At 38.7% G+C, this 19,515-nt stretch overlaps 1 protein-coding gene across 5 annotated transcripts; it reads left to right on the top strand.

Annotated features, from left to right (window-relative positions):
• The first annotated feature begins 2,158 nt into the window (after positions 1–2,158).
• Positions 2,159–18,371, top strand: LOC126184584 (uroporphyrinogen decarboxylase). 5 transcript variants are annotated; one of them, XM_049927017.1, is made up of 3 exons: positions 2,159–2,289; positions 2,500–2,582; positions 17,189–18,371. In XM_049927017.1, the coding sequence occupies exon 3, from the start codon at positions 17,210–17,212 to the stop codon at positions 18,266–18,268; it is 1,059 nt and encodes a 352-aa protein (XP_049782974.1). In that variant the 5' UTR covers positions 2,159–2,289; positions 2,500–2,582; positions 17,189–17,209; the 3' UTR covers positions 18,269–18,371. The 5 variants fall into 5 exon arrangements, with proteins under 5 accessions (XP_049782974.1, XP_049782973.1, XP_049782978.1 ...); XM_049927016.1 differs by lacking the exon at positions 2,159–2,289 and adding an exon at positions 2,348–2,406; XM_049927021.1 differs by lacking the exons at positions 2,159–2,289; positions 2,500–2,582 and adding an exon at positions 2,723–2,884.
• Positions 18,372–19,515: the final 1,144 nt, after the last annotated feature.

The following is a 19,515-nucleotide window of genomic DNA, read 5'->3' on the forward strand; positions in this document are numbered from 1 at the left end:
GAAAAATGCAAAATAAGATGATCTGATGTATGTTTCAGGTACACAATTTATGAATTGTCTTAATAAATAAATTACTCTAGATAGCTTACTACTAATATAGTTTACATGTTGGCCCCAGGATAACTTTTCGTCTAAATAAATTCCCAGGAATTTAACAGAACTAGGGTCATCAGATAGTGGCTTGTCTCTTAGAGTGAAGATTATCTGCTGAGTTTTATTTTCATTTAGCAGGAAACCATTTGCTCTGAACCAATATGCTGCATGAGTGAGTGTATTTTCAGCACAGGTTTTAAGATCATTAAGATTGTTACTGCTATGAAGAAAAGTCGTATCATCTGCATACAGTACAGTGGTGGATCTAATAAACGAGGGGAGATCATTGATCATTATCAGAAACAGGAAGAGCCCCAATACAGATCCCTGAGGCACACCTACTTTAACATTTTCTATGTTTGACATTTCCTTACCAACACAAACTACCTGTTTACGGTTGTTGAGGTAAGCTTTTAATAGTCTGAGACTGCTTCCTTTGATGCCGTAGAATTCTAGTTTCTCTAGTAGTGGCGTGTGCTCAACACAGTCGAAGGCCTTGCTTATGTCACAGAATGAGACCTGAGCAAAGCCTTTGTTCTCAAAAACTTTGAGGATGTAACTGACTACCGTGTTGATTGCATCAATGGTTGGCAGATTCTTCCTAAACCCGTATTGTGTAGAATTAATTATTCCTAGATTCTCAAAGTGAGATGATAATTGTTGGTACATGATGCATTCTATTACCTTGGAGAATGTGGGTACTATTGAAATAGGCCTGTAACTAGATGGAGAGTCTTTATCTCCCTTTTTGTATACTGAGACGACCCTAGACAGTTTTAACTCATCAGGAAAATATCCCTCAAGTAAGCACTTGTTTATGCAATGGGTTAAAGGGTACAGAATGCAATCACACACCTTTTTTTAGCAGGTTGCATGATATGCCATATATATCTAAGCTATCAGATGATTTCAGTTGTTTTATGACCCCTTGTACATATCTAGGCGTTACTTCGGAGAAGGTTAGCATGCTTGTATTTAGTGACTATCTACCCCAATTTTGGGAGAGTAACTCTGATGGACTAATGTCTGGTTTGATAATTGCGTCTCCTATTTCTTTCACTTAATTAATGACCTCTGATGTTAAGTCCCGTAGTGCTTAGAGCCATTTGAACCATTTTTGATGGCTCATTTGAAAGCGCACAGTCGACTTCCTTCCCATCCTTCCCTAATCCGATGGGACTGATGACACTACTGTTTGCTCCCCTCACCCAAATCAACCAACCAGTCTAAATACTCTTTGCTCCGCCTGTGCGCACAGTGACTGATGTCCCACAAATCCATATTTTTTAATATGGAAACATAGTTCATTCAAATTTCGAGAAACTAACAAAAACTTATTGGCGTAATGGCTATTGCAATTTTTCAAAAACCGAATCACTTGCTTTGTAATACTCATAGAGAAAAGACCTAATTCTTCGTTCCTCCCATCCAGCACAACAAAACTTCATTCCTCCCATCAGTGACAACAAAACTTAAGACCCTATGTTCCTGACGTTTCGGAAATATTGAAGTAAAATGCAATAATTTTTCAAGATTCTCCATCGTCACAAAATTCTCGGAATATCAGATGGCTTCAGCGGTATGGTAAGAACTTGGATGAAACAAGCTTTATTGCAAAGTTAACAATCACATTAACGTACACAAACACATTTTTAGAAATATTTACACCAATAATCAATCTATGTTTTTAGATATGTGTATGTATTTATGAACATGTATGATTCCCGAAAGAGACTGAGCAATTCTGTAGCTCATTGTTTGCAGTGCATCCGCAACAACATTGCTGTTTATGTGGTTCTTCATTGTAAGTCGGCTTACCGGTATTGGCTACAACACCCTGTGAAATACCGACAAGCAACGGAACTCTACCAAAATTGGGGCTAATGTTGGTTTCAATGCTATTTCATCGACCCACACATCAGACCAAAACTGTTAGCGCCAACGTTGGCCCCAGTATGTGGACACGGCCTAACCGCACTGTGTTCGTCCAGCTCTCATTTTTTAGTTTTTTAAATATTGTAGTCCTGTGAAGGTCTGTTGATGTTCTACTTCGCTGCTCGCTTTTCGCAGGCTTTGCCCATAAGTCGTATTTCTCAATCGGACTTAGTTTGTCCTTCGTACTAAAACACGTGGCGTTTATCGCAATTCCTTTCGATGTCAAACCATCCTTTCTTCCCCTCCACCATCATCACGAAGGTCATTACCACATTGTTGCTGTTCATATTTAATTTATATCTCTGTTGTTCAGTACGTCAGAGTCCATATTAGTGTTTGTTTACATAAAATAAATGTATTGATTATGACGGCTAGGAGGTATTTGAAGCGTAATAATATTGGGCTGTTATCTTTTCCCCCTCTGTTTTTATTGTTTTGTGTGTAGTCATCATGTGAATATTTTCCCACTAGGTCAAATGTGCTTTATTTGATAACAGCTGAAATATCATCTACTACCGAATTTCAAGAATTTGTTGCCTATTGTGAACGAACAGGTAAACGAAATACTCGCATACCGCCGAAATCGGCGTATGTAGTTTCTTAAGCTTTTTGGTATGTCTAAACGAGGATTGATGCTCCGCGTAAGAGGTTATGTTTTTGTTGAGGTTATGTTTTTGTTGTTTGTGATAATGTAGTAGCGTCAGTAGCACGAACTTTCTGTATGTTCTAAGACGCGGTTGTCTAGTGAACTGTTTCTGTAAAGTTAAGTTTCAAACGGCGTCAAGAATTTAAATGAATAAATTTCTGTTTGATAAATTGTGCTGAAGTCCGACAGAATTTTTGCTGTCAAACACAGGTATCATTAGATATTATTTAATTGTCCTGTCGTGAACTTCTTCTCAGAGTGACAATTCTGTAAACTCGATGTGTGGACATCGAAGTACAAATATGTATACGGTGTTAGTGGATACTTACTGATCACAGACGAATTGTGTCGTATTTTGATGTTATTGATTTCTTCTACTTCAAAATACTGGTACGTGTCATGTAAATCAATTATGTAATTTACGTATGTCATTTCTTATGGGTTTACTCTTGTACTAGGATAATTGCATGGCAGTTGCTTTCACCATACTATTTCAATAGGCCTAGTGCCCATTATAGTTTATTTCTAGTCCATTACTCCAATTCTTCAATTACAGTCTATACTATTTACAAGATTTTTGACATAATGACATTTTATTAATAGCTCATGGTTGTTACCCTGCTTCTCGGCATCGGGCCATTTTAGTATCCAAACTGATTTTGATTTTTCATATGGCAGTAAAGTTGTGATTTTGGGAGAATTAAGAGAAAGCTATCTACAGTTAACTTACTCTGTATGTAATGACTGTGCTCTATTATCCCAGGTAATTGGATGCCTAGTTTCGTATGAAAGACTGCACTAAATTACACTGTTACCAGTAACTCATTCTGCCTCAAAGAATTGTTCTTATGGGGCAGCCACAACTGAAAAAGTCCATTTTGGAAAATAATGAAACTGCAGGACAGGTGCTTAATCCAGAGTCTTTTGTTGTGCATACACGACTCGTTTCGGAAAAGTTAATGTTCCATCATCTACATAAAAAATGAAATCACTTAATCAGTTGAGGTCATCCTCACTCCTTTTGGTTCCATGACAACAATTGGGTGAGGATGACCTCAGTTGATTGATTTTATTTTTTACACCAGATGATGGAACATTAACTGTTCAGAAACTGACCTTGTGTGCACAATAAAAGATTGTGGATTAAGCAGCTCTCTTGCTGTTTCTTCATTTTTCATTCTACATCAGCAAATACTGGTTTCCATTGGCATAGTTGCATGCTATTTCCCCTTACTTCTTCCTATCTCCTTCAGGTTTACACTCTTCTGTTGTTGAGAATACCACACACAATATATTTGTCCTGCATATATATATATTTTGAATGTGGGTTGTGGTAACAAACTGGTCTCTAGTGTAGCCTAACATCTAGGTCAGATTGAAAGGTGACAAGTGTGGGTGTGAGTTGATGAAGCCGACATATGTGAATATGAAATCTTAATTTTGGCAGTATACCGATCTGTAGCCTAGCAGAGAGTCTAGGTTTGGTGAAGGTGACAGTTTGATTGAGAGTATGCATTGTGGTATTGAAGGCTTAATTTAACACTTCAATTCCAGTTTGTGAGAATTACATTTTCCATTGTTGTCGCCATTCAAAGCTTAGTATCTAAGCAGAAGCACCAGATCGTTCACGTTGTTTATTCTTGATAATAGGTCTAAACTACAGTAATGACACTCAAGAAATGCAAACAAGGGTAAAGTAGGCACCAGAATGCAGCTGTCCCTCTGTATTGGATTCTGTGTTGTAGTGCTGTTTCTTCAGAGATTAAAGCTATATATTTTACCATGACCCAAAGACCAACCATTTTTGATTGTGAATAATCCTGTAACAGATTGCATGATCTAACATCACAGAAGTCAATGTGTCAGTCTCCCTAGAACTTTCATATTGTTTTAAACTCTGCTGAAGTTTACCATGCATTTCTTGCTGGAATAGTACTCCTTGGTGGATGTACATGAAAAATGGCTTAATCACTGTATGGTAGTTGATTCCCAAACAAAAGTTGTCAGTAAGTTTTTTGCAGTAAAATGATCTTTGTACTGCAGTGACCTCACCCCCATGAATTGTGGACCATATCGAGATGGGGTGGCTTGCATTCCTCAACAATACATATAACAACCACTATGAAGGGGTATCTGTGGAGATACCAGACTAACGCATAGTTTCTGAACAGCGGCAGCAGCCTTTTCAGTAGTTTCGGGGACAACAGTCTGGATTATAAATTGATCTGCCTTTGTAATATAAGCAAACACATTTTTATTGTGCTGTTACTGTGATCAGCTGATAAACAAGAGGAACTACAGCTTTTATTTCTCCTAATGGCCTGCAGTTCTTCTATATTGTTTAGTGATGATGATACCGTATTGGGTAAAATATTCTGTAGGTAAAATAGCTCCCCACTCAGATTGTGGAGCGGTAACTACCTAGTAGGATGTCATTGGGAAAAAGAAAGCTGGCATTCTATGGGGCAGAGTGTGGAATGTTAGATCCCTTGATTGGGTAGCTGGGTTAGAGAAGTGAAAAAGGGAAATGGATACATTTAAGTTATATTGGGAATTAGTGGAGTAAAAAAAAAAAAAAAAAAAAAAAAAAAAAAAAAAAAAAACAACAGGACTTCCACTTATCAATACAAAATCAGACAGGGCTAATGCAGGAGCAGGCCTAAAAATAACAAGAAAATATTAATGTGCATATGCTGCTATGAACAGCCATGTTGTTATAACCAAGATAGACATGAAACCAATATCCACCACAATGGTACAAGTTTGTATGCCAACTAGAGAGACTGAAAGAATGTGTGATGAGATAAATGATAGTATTCAAATAGGTAAGGGAGATAAAAATTTGTGATGGGTGACTGGAGTTTGACAGTAGGAAAAGCAAGAGAAGGAAAAATAGTATGGTAACATGGACTGGGAGAAAAGAAATGAGAGGAAGCTGTCTACTAGAATTTTCCCAAGCATAATTTAATTGTCACTAACACTTGGTTTTAGAATCATGAAAAAAGGGTGTTAACATGGAAGAGACCTAGGGACATGGGAATATTTCAGATTGATTATGTGAGGGTAAGACAGAGATTTCAAAAAGAGATTTTAAACTGTAAGACCTTTCCAGAGGCAGATGTGGGCTTTTACCATGAACTGCAGACCGAAGCTGAAGAACCTGTGAAAAGGTAGGAAATTCAGGAGACCTGGTTAAATTGAAGTTTCAGAGAAAGCATTAGGCAACATTGGATGGAAATGGTAAAGGCACACAATAAAAGACAAATGGGTAGCTTTGAGAGATGAAATAAGAAATGCAGCAAAGGAATCACACAGGCAACAAAAGAAAGTGTGTTAGAAATACCTGGATAACTCAGAAGGCATTGAATTTAATTGACAAGAGGAACAGAATATGGAAATAGAGCAAATAAAGTAGATGAAAGATGATCAAAAAATGAGAGTGACAGAAAGTACCAAATGTCTAAGCAGGAATAGGCTAAAGGACAAATATAAGGCTGTATAAGTATGCATAAATTGGGGCAAGAAGGAAAATTAGAGAGAACTTTGGGGAAAATTGAAGCAACTGTGTGAATATGAAGAGTTCAGATGGCGAGGCAGTACTAAGCAGGAAGGAAAAGCTGAAAGGTGGAATGAATATATAGTGGGGAACAAACTTTAGGATAATGTAGAAAGAGAAGAGGAAGAAAGTGAAGATGAGGTGGGAGATATGGTACTATGAGAAGAATTTGACAGAGCATAGAAAGACCTAATTGAAACAAGGCCTGTGATGTAGGTGGCATTCCCTCAGAATTACTGAGATCCTTGGGAGAGCTTGCCATGACAAAGTTATTCCACCTGGTGTGTGAGATATACAAGACAGATGAAACAGACTTCAAGAAGAATGTAATAATTCCAAAGAAGGCAGGTGCAAGTCATGGTTGCAGAATATTTGGACAAATTAGTTACAGATGAATGGAAAAGGTAGTGGAGGCTTATCTTGGGGAAGATAAGTTTGGGTTTTGGAGAAAGGTAGGTGCATGCGAGGTAATACTAACCCTCCAACTTATCTTCAAAGACAAATTTACATTTCTATCATTTGTAGATTTAGAGAAAGTTTTTGGCTGTGTGAATAGGTCGGAAAGTTTGTTACCATTAATCTAACATATTTCCATCATGATGGGTGTTCTGAACTATCTGTTATAGGTAGTTATCAGAGATGATGTTCAGTAACATTTTACAGGATGTCTTGTCACGCCCACAACCAATATTGTCAAGACCAATACAATACCCTGGAATCGTCATGGCGTATGTTGACAATTACAGTGTTTTCTTTAATCACAATGTGTGTTCGCTCCTACTCATTATTTGCACTGTTAATGTTTGAGTAAACAAACAAACAAACAAACAAACAGTTACTAGTACCCACTGTTGTTGGTTCTGTATTTTTCAAATCACAAAAAGTAAAATTGATTATTATAACAACATAGAGAATCATTATGGTTACAGGTTCTCATATGAGCACTATTCATTTAATTTATATATCCTCCATCTTTTACCTTTTCTGAAGTTCTTATGAATGTTCATCCTCACTTGGTTATTTATCCTGTCAGTAAATTTAGTTGTCAGTGACAGTAAATGTTGAAGCTACTTAACTCTTGTTAGTTGGTGTCAGGTGGCTATTAACATCTCCTACTAGCCATCAGTCTGCAGTGGGCACTTTTAATACTGTTGCTGATGTGCTAATTGGCACATGTGTTTTGAGATGAGTCCCATTTCAGCCTGCCTTACAATGATGGCTGTACATGAGTGTTAGAATATTGTTGTTAAATGCAGTAGTGAATGATCACAAAGTGTGAAGGTTTGGTGCATCAGTAGAAATGATATATAATCGGAAATACAGAAGCGTCCGATTCCACTCGTCTGCTTTGACCCATGACATCACAAATATGGCGGAAACGACTACACTCTACAACTCCAATATGGCGCCTATGACGTCATTATGTAAACATGACTACAAACACGAAAATACATTGAAAAACCAACAAACACATGTTCCACAAAAAATCTAATGAAACTAAGCGTGGGAAATTGGGGGTTTTTAGGTGGGGACAAAGTAAATATAAACAAATTTAGACACATACCACCATACCAAACTACACAAAAGATGAAAAAAACCGACAACACAAAACTCCCCAAATTCCACTAAACACAAATTGGACACTTCCCTTGACCTATGTAGCTCAACAGCAACTCTCAATATCAGAACACCCACAGCCACAACTAAACATTGGAATCGAACACTTATTCGAAGAATTACATGTAATATCTCACAAAACATACTTCTAAACTTCAATGACTCACTTTTCACATTTCACTCTTGGAGATACTGTGGACACGAAATTATACTAACTCATGATTAAATTACAGATTAACAAATAACTGCATGGACTCTTTCATGCAGCTGCTGTCATTGTTGTGAATGTAAATCCTTGTGAACTGTTGAGTAATTGTTTATGAAACTGTAGTGGTGATGAAAATCAGTGTTGGAAGTGCTGAGTCAAGTGTGTGTCCAATGTGCCTTTTTTTATAAGAAGTGGACTGGCAAGAAAATATCTGACAAGCTTCTAAACTGATATGATGATGATAGTGAATGTACTAATTTATGTCTGAGATTAAACAAATCTATAGGAGTGACACCATAAATGTTCATCTCCATTGGGTGTCTATTACTAGAATGATACTGACTGCTGTACACTGAGAGCTAATGCCTCATCTTGTTTCAGTTTAGGCTTTGACCCTAGTGCTTTTCATTTATTTGAGCTACTTAAAGAGCATCTGGCAGGGAAAACCTAGAGAAATGTGGGGCACAAGACACTAATGTTTTGTTGTAGGGCCTAGTTATGACAGCAGCCAATAGCTTTCTACACAAAACAAAGCATGGAACAACCAAAATTACCACAGCAACATATGATAGTACCAGTCTTCCTGAATTTCTGGGAAAAAATCTTGATCAACCAATAAAGACCACTATACTATAAAACATACTTTTTCTTCTACTTTAGTATAGTTTGCAGAGTAAAGCTGCAAAAAACTGGAAGCAAATAAACATTTTATGTTTCAGTGTTCTTTTGATTTTCAAGTGATATATCTAGATGAGAGTTGGTTGTATGAAAGCAGTGCTATGCAAATTAATGCCTCACCTGTAATGTAGCTGAATTTGTCAGTTCAGAAGTGGTTTTTATATTTTATCCTGAGAGTTGCCATTACAAATTCCAACATTGTCTTTTTTTACTAAGACAATTGTTTTGAACTGTGCTATTTTTAAATTCTGTAATTATGGTATTTCAGACTTTTTTTACTTGGTAAAAATATCTAGTGGTGTTGATTTGTGACTAGAGATTTATTTGACTGTTACTGTTCCTGTTTGCAAGAATCTACTCAAAACCTGAGCAAATATAAGCAGTGTTACTTGTCATTTAACATCAGTGGTACTCCGCTGCAGAGTGAAAATCTCATTCTGGAAACATCCCCAAGGCTGTGCCTAAGCCATGTCTCCGCAGTATCCTTTCTTCCAGGAGTGCTAGTTCTGCATGGTTCACAGGAGAGCTTCTGTGAAGTTTTGGAGGTAGGAGAAGAGGTACTGGCAGAATTGAAGCTGTGAGGACGGGTCGGAGTCGTGCTTGGGTAGCTCAGATGGTAGAGCACTTGCTGGCGAAAGGCGAAGGTCCCGTGTTCGAGTCTCAGTCCGGCACACAGTTTTATTATGCCAGGAAGTTTCAGTTATTAAGGTACTACAAACTGAAACTACCAATGAGAAAGAAAACTGTGCCTCGAACCATCTTAATTTCATATGGAGCTGTGAATGTCTGTAATCAAGTATAAGCATAAGGAAACAAAAATTATGAAAAAAAATTTTAAAATGTTGGTAGAATGCTTTCCTTCTGACATGGAAATAATTTTGTAACTTCTTTTGAAATCAGAATTCTAATTGCAGAACAAATTTTTAACCCCTGCATGAGGCTAACAACCCTTCTGTGAGTACTTGCATGGTGAAAATGGATGCCCAAGCCATTGCAGTACTTCTTTCTTTCATGTGCTGCATGCAGTGTTACTTTCTGGCTATATTTTTTTCTGATTTATTCTCTAGAATAGGTTCCCTACTGACAAACGAGTTTTCTCGTCGGACACTGACTCTAGTTTCTCCCTCTTTCTTCCCTTATTTTACACCACATATTTCATTTAACTTATTTTCAGTACCCACATCTGGGTTTGACTTCTACAATTTCAAATTTACAAATAGTGGAAGTTGTGCTGGGAAGGTCACTCAAACATTGTTCTCTCTCTCTCTCTCTCTCTCTCTCTCTCTCTCTCTCTCTCTCTCTCTCTGTGTGTGTGTGAGTGTGAGTGTGAGTGTGAGTGTGTGTGTGTGTGTGTGTGGTGGTGTGGTGTGGTGTGGTGTGGCGTGGTTGGGGGGGGGGGGGGAGAGAGAGAGAGAGAGAGAGAGAGAGAGAGAGAGAGAGAGAGAGAGAGAGAGAGAGAGAGCATAGCATACAGGGATCACACAATTGTGTCTGAACTGTCACTTCCCTGGGCCTGCCCATTTGGAGCACTAGGACTTCAGGCAGTGGGCATCATGTGAGATGGACTTTGCTACAGGTGGGTGGTGCCCATGGAGAAAGCCCTTGTTTGGAGTAGGCGGCATCATGAAGTGATGCAAGTTATTAACTCATGGCTGTGTGACCCCAGTGGTCTCTTCAGATAGACTGTAATTCAGTGCAGATCATCGTGATGCTACAAACTTTCCGTCCTTGGTTCCACCATGGGGGACAGTGGAACCAAGGGATGTGCAGGCGGTTATTTCCCGTAATTCCTCTTGTGCACCTGAACAGCTATAGGACTGTTTTTCTCAATTAACCCAGTGTCATTTGTGAAGAATATTGAAAACGTGTAGAAAACTCTCTTCCTGTATCAAATTATGAAATGGTTCCATCTTAGTTAAGATGGAAAACCCTACCTATTTCCAGGTGTTACTTTCTTGTAAATGTTTGGTGATGTACCTGTTGCCATCACACACTATAAGAACCACAAGATGGTACAGGAATTGCTATTTAAACTGGACCTGGCTCTGCAGATGGATAAAGAATTACGCGAACACTTGGAGAGGCGAGGGATCCACTGTATGTGTCATGTGCATCAAGGCCCGACAGATAAGATTCACAATGATTCATACATCCTTGCCTTTGAGAGAGATTCACTTCAGTGAAAAAATCAAAATCATGCATTATCTCTGTGATGTGAAGCCATATTTCCCACCCTCAATGCGGTGTCTGAAAAGTCACCACTTCAGACTTACATCTTCTTGGTGTATATACAACCTGATTTATGGCCACTTCACAGAAATGTACCACATCTGTGTTGTTTGTGGGTCTGTGTCAGTTGTGGGAATGACAACTATCCCTCATCCCCAAAGTTTGCTAGCCTACTCGAGGCAAGCAAAATCCAGGAACTGAAGGTCAAAAACTGCCTGTCGTATTTTGAAGCTTGGAAAAATATATAATGTATACCATTATTGTGGCCAGGTTGTCTGCAGTAATGGGTATATTTATTCCCTTGACATTGACATCTGGTAATCACAAAAATAAACTTGACCATGAGGTCCGATAGCGCCAAAAGATAGAGAGAAGGAAGGTAAGTAATATCATGATTCCTGAGGCACCATCTTAGGGAACTACTCTCCACACCCAAGTAGAGAAACATCATTATTCCCTGGCGACTATTGGTGACAGAGCTTCATTGCAGCAACGCTCTCACTGGGGGACTTTCCTCAGACCAAAGACCTAATACCCTCCTGTAGCTGAAGGAGCCATGGGCTGTGGGTCCCAGGGCTGCCTGCTCATCTTCCATTCATATACACATTGGACAAGCCCTCATATGTATCTTTACTACCAAATGTTGTGTAAGAGAAGAAGGAGAAGAAATCTTGGGAGAAGGAAGTTCCAGTGAACCAAGAAGCACCAAATACCCCCATGCTGTCAGACTCTTAACCATTGTTTATTAACAGTGTTCTACCCACATTGGTGACAGACAGTTATCCTAGTGTGTGACCTGTCTCACCATCCCCTTAACCTCTAACCAGAATACCCTCAATAAGATGATCCAGTGGAACTGCAACGAATATTACTGTTACCTGCCAGAACTGCAATATTTCCTCTTGTTCTGTAATCTGTGTTGCTCTTCATCGGTGATCATTCTCCAGCTCCTTGAGGTTACTGTGTGTTCTTTCAGAACCATACTTGACCCAAAAGATCTTCAGGGTCATCAGTGAGTTGATTGCTCCCTGTACTGCCTTGGAAGCTAGAACAGTGTGAGTGCAAAACAAGAATCACCATTTGTATCATCCCCAGGGGGCTCACAGCTCTTTCGTGGGTATGCATGCGGTGTGCATGAGTCATAAAGCTCTACTGCAGCCTTTCTTCTTTTCTGGACTGCTTTACATTCCCCTAACTTCTCTTTCCTTGTCCATATTAGTTCCCTTTTCCACTACCTTTCCCTCTCTTGGTGTTCTTATTTATGTCAGCCAGCTATCCTCCTTACTTAGTTTCATTTTGTGGTTTTGGTTTGTTTGATTTTCCTTCTCTCTTTTGGCTCTTCTTTTGTGGTCCCTCATAGGGGTTTGACCTCCATCTCTAAATCTGAAATCTGTAGTGTCAGCCAGCTGGTGAACTCTCTCCCTAGTGTCTTTGATGTGGGTTCCTCTCCTCCTCCCTCCCTCCCTCCCTCCCTCTCTCTCTCTCTCTCTCTCTCTCTCTCTCTCTCCCCTCCCCCTCCCACTCTCTCTCTCTCTCTCTCTCTCTCTCTCTCTCTCTCTCTCTCTCCCCCCCCCCCCTTGTCCCCCCTCCCTCCCCTCCTCCCCCACCCACTCCCATTCCCTCTCTCTCTCTCTCTCTCCCTCTCCCTCTCTCCCTTGTCCCCCTTCCCCTCCCTCCTCCCGCTCCCATCCCCCCTCTCTCTTTCTCTCTTCCTCCTTCCCCTCCCTCCCCGCCACAGCCCTTTCGCCTCCATGGAAGGTCACCAGCTTGGTAGCAGGTCTGTGTGGTGGTGCTGTTATGTACCCATCTGGCTGAGCCCTCTCTCATCACAGGGATCACACCTGCGTTGTGAATGCCTCATGAAAGCCTAGGAGTGGTTGCCTATCTTTTTGGGACATTGGAACTCACGGAAACAACAGTCATACCAGGCAGCCATTGCTGTGGCTGTGTGGCGCCCACGAGGTGAGCCCCTTTTCGGAGTGGATGTTTCGGCACGTGAAATGTGTTAAACTATCTGGCTGCTCTACTGTGGCCACATCTCTTTCTAGGAATAGTTCTGTCTCAGTTTCTGTTTCTGCCTTCCTGGCCTTTGCCCCTTGGCTGCATGGGGTGAAACCCTTTCCACAGTTTTTGGTCTGTACCAGGACTGACTTTTGCTGTCACCAGACCTCCTTTTTTGTGGAACACATTGAGGGCAAGTTCAGTGAAGCTGAGTCCTTAAGCAAGATGAGATCTGGCTCCCTCCTTATAAAGACAACTTCTGCCAGCAAGTCATCCTCCCTCCTTGCCTGTGATTATTTAGGAGGAAACCCAGAGGATATCACTCCTCACAAGTCTCTCAGTATGACATAGTGCTAATCTGGAACAATGTGACATTTATTTCATCCAGTGTGTCCAGAGAGGCCCTAACGAAAATTGTTAGTTACTCGTCCCCCCCCCCCCCCTCTCTCTCTCTCTCTCTCTCTCTCTCTCTCTCTCTCTCTCTCTCTCTCTCTCTCCCCCCCCCCTCTCTCTCTCCCCCCCTCTCCCCCTCCCCTCTCCCTCCCCCTCTCTCTCTCTCTTTCTTCTCTGTCATACTTTGCAAGGTCCTTGTACCAGTTACCACATACAGCTTAAAAACACACTCATAACAACAGTGACCAGTGAACTAAAGTTAGGGAAATAAGGTTCTGATTAACAATGGCCAAGCAAATGAAAAGGGGCATTTTAAAGTCTAACTGGAACATCACACAAGAGAGAGATCAGTGATAAATCCAGATTAAGATTATTTGTCAATATTAAAAGAATGGGACTGAGTAGCCAAATGTCAGTTTGAGAAATCAGGCAGTTGTAGCAAAGAGAACTGAAATGGCAGAAAGCCAGAAGTGAAAATGTGTTTTTTAACAAACAAGTGTGGAGAGCACTCATTCACTGCATTGTTTGGTTTAGTCAGTTAATTGAGAGAATATGGATTCAGAGACATGAGGTTTGGTCCCTGGTCAGTCTTAAGATTTTTCACTTCTTTCACAACTGGCAATGGTTGTTACAAAAAATGTGGAGGTGCACTGTGATTTGGAATTAAAATTAAACTGTGTGTCTCCCCGATAACTGGCTGAGTCAGTCATTTCATCAGTGGTCAAAGAATGGCAAAGGCGTGCCACCAAAAACAGGACTATGCATAGTAAAGTACAGTGGTGTTTAAATCACTCTTCAGATTGATGACAGCTTTGCTTTACTTATGGTAATCAGAAAGTATGTTGCTAAAAAGAAGGAAAATTGATCTCATAGCCAAGTTTTGTTTAAAATTACTGAGCAGTGTGAAGTTATAACAATGTATGGCTATTTTTGTGTTGTATCCTACACTTCCAAAACTTTGAAATTCTTGGTATTTTTGCTATGGAATGTGCAGGGAGAGAGGGGTGGGGGAGTACAGATTGATGGAGAGTACATTATTGGGAGTAATGTAAGCTTCATGTTTTGGTGGATTCTGTATTGCCGTATATAGCCAGATAATCAAAGACATGGGAAACATTACGTCAGAAATGGAACACCTACAGCCAACCTTATGATGCTATCTATTATATGGCTACCAGTTTTGGTGCTTCAGTACACCATCTTCAGGCCTTAACTGATGCTGAGGGAGTTAACTTCAGTAGTATACCTGATTGGAGTTAACCCCCTCAGCGTCAGGTAAGACCTGAAGATGGTGTACTGAAGCACCGAAACTGGTAGCCATATAATAGATAATATCACAAGGATGGCTGTAGGTGTTCCATTTTATTACATAAATGAATGGCTGAAGTCCCTCAAACCTCCAATCAGAAGGATGGTCAAACAAAAACATTAAGTCACCGTTGTGCAAGAACAATTTCTGCAGTTTTCTGTTAATACTTTATGTTGTAACTTGGGAAAGTATTGGGATAAACACTTCAACTGGTGATAGGCACTGCATTGAGTGAGTGAGGGAGGGAGGGATAGTGATAAGTCTTTGGATTTGCATTATTAGTCATCCACTCTATTTTCCTTTCATTATTTCTTATTCTCCAGTTAGCTTTTTCATGTTTTAATCCTTTGCATACGGCAGATATTTTAGTGGTAGTTGAGGTTTACCCTGTTGTTAGTATGGTTCTTGAAGAATATATTCAGCAAGCATGTTTTTAAAATGCCTCAAGCAGACTTTGAATTAGTTAATGGCTGACTTAATTCTACAGAAGTTGATTAATTGGAATGAAGAGCTTTTGCTTCAAAAGGGTAACAAAAATTTCAGCACCCTGTCGACTTTTGTCATTGTAACAGAATGTCATATTCTGAAGTCAGCTGAAATACGGGCACTAATATGTGTGTGATCCACATTCATACAGAATTCTACAATCCAATGAGTGGGACCAATTCAAATGTGTTACCCAATCATGTACTCCTCATGCGTAAATATTGAGCTTTCTTTCCATAACTATAGATTTGCAAGTGGTACTTAACTCTGCATGTGGAATTTCTAATTAGCCTATGATATTTGCAATAAATAGTAATAAATAGGTAACTCTAAGGGGGTGCTGGAAACAAGATTGGGCATTTAATGGTGTTTCATGATGTTTTCCTAAAATTAGGGGCAACAGTGATTTGTATTTGGAGTCAAATAACAGCTCCACACACAACAACTGATTCATAACCATTGAAAAATGGCCTTGGTGGCCAAAATCGGTTGTGTTGATTAGAAATTAAATAGCAGCTGGTGCTGTTATTTGATTCCATTTAATTAAAAATTACATTCATTGCTCCACATTAAGGTTGTCTGTAGCACAAACATGGGTGCACAATGCTGCAACAAAAAAATTTTTATCTCTTCCTAAGTGATATAAAATGTCCATGAATGTAAAATGACTTGTTCTGCATCATTAAGATTTATTGTACAAAACAATCTGTGAAACACTAAAGTAACTAACTGCAGTTGCAGACCTTACACATCATGTTCTTCATGCTGGACAATAAATTAATGATTATGATGTTGTATATAAATAACATATTCCAAATAACATATTAATTAATGAATGATATTACATATAACACTATTGGAGTTAGTAGAGGCTTCTAGTTGAGTTTTTCTTCATTGCAAACAAGTAATCTCATTAACTAAAGGATGAATGTTTTACAAAGAAATCAATCTGGTATATAAATGTGTGTAATAGACAAAAATACATAAACACATACATACAGGCTTAAGAAAAATAAGAATAATTTTTCAAAGTTGTTACTTGATTACTATATTCTGTAGTAACAAAATTAAGTTCTTAATAATGAGACTAAAAAGTATGAGATTAATCACAAAATCCAATAAAAATAGTTTTGGAGTTGGTTTGGTTAAAATATGTGGAATAAACGGTATTTTGGAATGCAGCCAAGTGACAATGCTATCTCACCCTGATTTATTTCTTACCAAGTCTATGATTCGTTTTTTTATCCAGTCTTCACTGTATTTAAGTTAATATTCCATTTCTAATTTTCCTGTTGCTGTTGAGATGTTACTTTTATCACAAACAAATAATTTTTAATCTATAAAGAGAATCTGTGTACAAAATTTGTCAAGTTGTTGCATGGTCAAGTCCACATTAACTTGTAGGTCACTTTGGTAAGGCAGTTCGCAACTAAGAACAATCAAAGATTGTGTTAAATCCTGTAGGAGACTAAAACACAGTTACATGCAAACCATGTTGATGACAGTTGCGCTTTAATGATTTGGATTAAAAGTTACTGTTTCATATTATAAAGAATAAATCTATCAGTAGAACAGGAATGTCGAGGGAATACGCAGAGAAGTGTAAATTTAGGTATTGAGATACTTGTGCTGTTATGACTCCAGTCATGAGATGTTATTTTCTGCTTATAATCCTGTAAAATAATAATAATAATAAAAGTAATAATAATTTTTATTCAGTATGCAGTGAAGAGTAAGCAGTAATGGTTTTTTTATCAATATTTACTATCAAAAACAGTCTTGATCACAATTTATTTATTATGATGACCAGTTTTGACCACTACTGTGATCGTCTTCAGACCAATGAGTAAGAACCTTCTTCTGCTGGAGGATCACTACTTGATTGGTCTGAAGATGATCACAGTAGTGGTCAAAACCAGTCACCATAATAAATAAATTGTGATCAAGACTGTTTTTGATAGTAAATATTTGTAATACATTGATCACTGTCACTCCCATAATGTATTCAAAAGTAATGTTTATCATCATCTTTTTCAGGTGTGACTTTCCAATATCAAAATGAACTTTCCAGCTTTAAAGAATGACAGGCTTTTAAGAGCAGCTCGTGGTGAGGAAGTGGACAAGATTCCAGTATGGATAATGAGACAGGCAGGCAGATATCTCCCAGAATTTCGTGATCTTCGCCAAAAGTATGACTTTTTCACGATGTGTCAAACCCCAGCTCTAGCAGCAGAAGTGTCTATTCAACCTATACAGAGATTTGATCTTGATGCATGCATAATATTTTCTGATATCTTGGTAATTCCTCAAGCTTTAGGAGTGCATGTTGAAATGAAACCTAGTGTGGGCCCCGTTTTGGAACCTCTGGTTGAACCCGAAGACATTACCAAACTTGAAGTGCCAGTTAATGTAAATGAGAAACTTGGCTACGTTGCAGAAGCAATCACACTGACGCGTCACAAGTTAGAAGGAAAAGTTCCTCTTATCGGATTTTCTGGGGCCCCTTGGACTTTGATGGCATACATGATTGAAGGTGGTGGATCAAAGACACTTTCAAAGGCAAAAGCGTGGTTATATAAATATCCAGATGCCAGCAAGAAATTATTAACAATCTTAACTGATGCTGTTGTTGACTATATGATAATGCAGGCTGCTGCTGGTGCTCAGTTGTTGCAACTCTTTGAATCAAATGCTGAATACCTAGGTCCTGATCTGTTCTGTAAATTTGCTCTTCCTTATATTCGTGATATCTGTAAAAGAGTAAAAACTGGCTGTTCTAGTGTTGGTGTAGGCAACATTCCAATGACAATATTTGCTAAAGGTGCACATTATGCTCTGGAGGAGCTTTCTGGAAGTGGTTATGATGTGGTAGGTATCGATTGGACTGTAGATCCCACAGAGGCAAGAAACAGAACAGGGGGAACTGTAACACTCCAAGGGAATTTGGATCCATGTGCTCTATATTCCCCTCCAGAACAGCTGAAAAGACTGGCATCAGAAATGGTACAAAAGTTTGGGAAGACTAAATATATAGCAAATCTTGGGCATGGAATATATCCTGATGTTGATCCAGCACATGTAAAGATTTTAATAGATGCAATACATGATGTGAAGTAAGAACTGTCATGGACTTAATATAATTGAACTTTAAGGTGAAGCTGTATCATACAGTTTTGTATTTTGAATGTTCATTTATTAAAATAAATTTACCAGAGACGTTTCTCTGAGGACAAAATTAATCAAAAAAATGGTTTAACCCTTGAGTAGGTGCGGCTGTGTATAAAGTGCGCCCACCACAAATAAAATTGTTTTGCACCGTTGTATTGTTGTTTCACAATTTTGAGCCCATACCTTTTCCTTCATTATCTCTTCAACCAACACAGTGGTGAATTGTGTTGTCATACATCCAAGTGAAGATCAGTAGTACAAAATAAACAGCAAACTACTGAGAAAAAAATTTACTATCTATGCAAGAAAATGACCCATATTATGAGCTAGCAGCACAATCCCAGAATGAAGCTGTTCTGTATGAGATAATTAGTAATCAAATAAACAGTTGGCTGGGATCTGATGCAACTATTCTGTTTCATGCTCTGATTGGGTCATTACTGAGGGGTAAGTACCTATCTATCGCAACAGAGTGCTATAGTGAGAGTTTATTTCATTATTGTTTAATGACACAGTGCTTTAGCTTATTTTAGATAAGTTTATTTTATCATTGTTTAATTAAACTAATACTAAACTGTGATTTTGCTCATACATCTTTGTCTTGCTAACATAAATGCAGCTATTCCTTACATGTGTACAAAGTACGCCATGCACCTGCTCATGTTATGAAAAATGTTGAACCCACTTGAGGGTTAAAGAAGTCACATTGCAAATTAGAAGTTCAGGTAAGATAAGTAGGTCTCAAATTATGTGAGAATAGTGGAATGAAAATGATACAAAAACATACACAAACAACTTTTTTTATTTTTGAGCATGAAGCTAATCCATGAAGACAAGTAAATTTTATAAAGGAGGTGGTCAGTTGCCGTGTTAAAGTATTGCTTTTTCTAAGTAAGTATTATTACACTTGTTCTTCATATTTTGCATGTTTATTGAGTCAGTTTGTTCAGTTGTAAACTGCACAAGAAACTTGATTTACGTATGATTGTCATAAATCAAATTGTTCATGATTTCATATTATCTGTATACCAGATGCAGGACACACACACACACACACACACACACACACACACACACACACACACACACACACACACACAAGCACACCTCATGTGCACACAACTGCTACCACCACCAGCTCCAGCGGGAATCAAGTTGATGTATTCATGGACAAACTATGCCTATTAGAAGGTATC

The sequence above is a fragment of the Schistocerca cancellata genome, chromosome 4, assembly GCF_023864275.1.
Source record: "Schistocerca cancellata isolate TAMUIC-IGC-003103 chromosome 4, iqSchCanc2.1, whole genome shotgun sequence".
Taxonomy (NCBI): Eukaryota; Metazoa; Arthropoda; class Insecta; order Orthoptera; family Acrididae; genus Schistocerca; species Schistocerca cancellata.

Excerpts from the sequence above, each read along its gene's own strand:
- LOC126184584 (XM_049927017.1), top strand. The coding sequence starts at position 17,210 with ATGAACTTTCCAGCTTTAAAGAATGACAGGCTTTTAAGAGCAGCTCGT.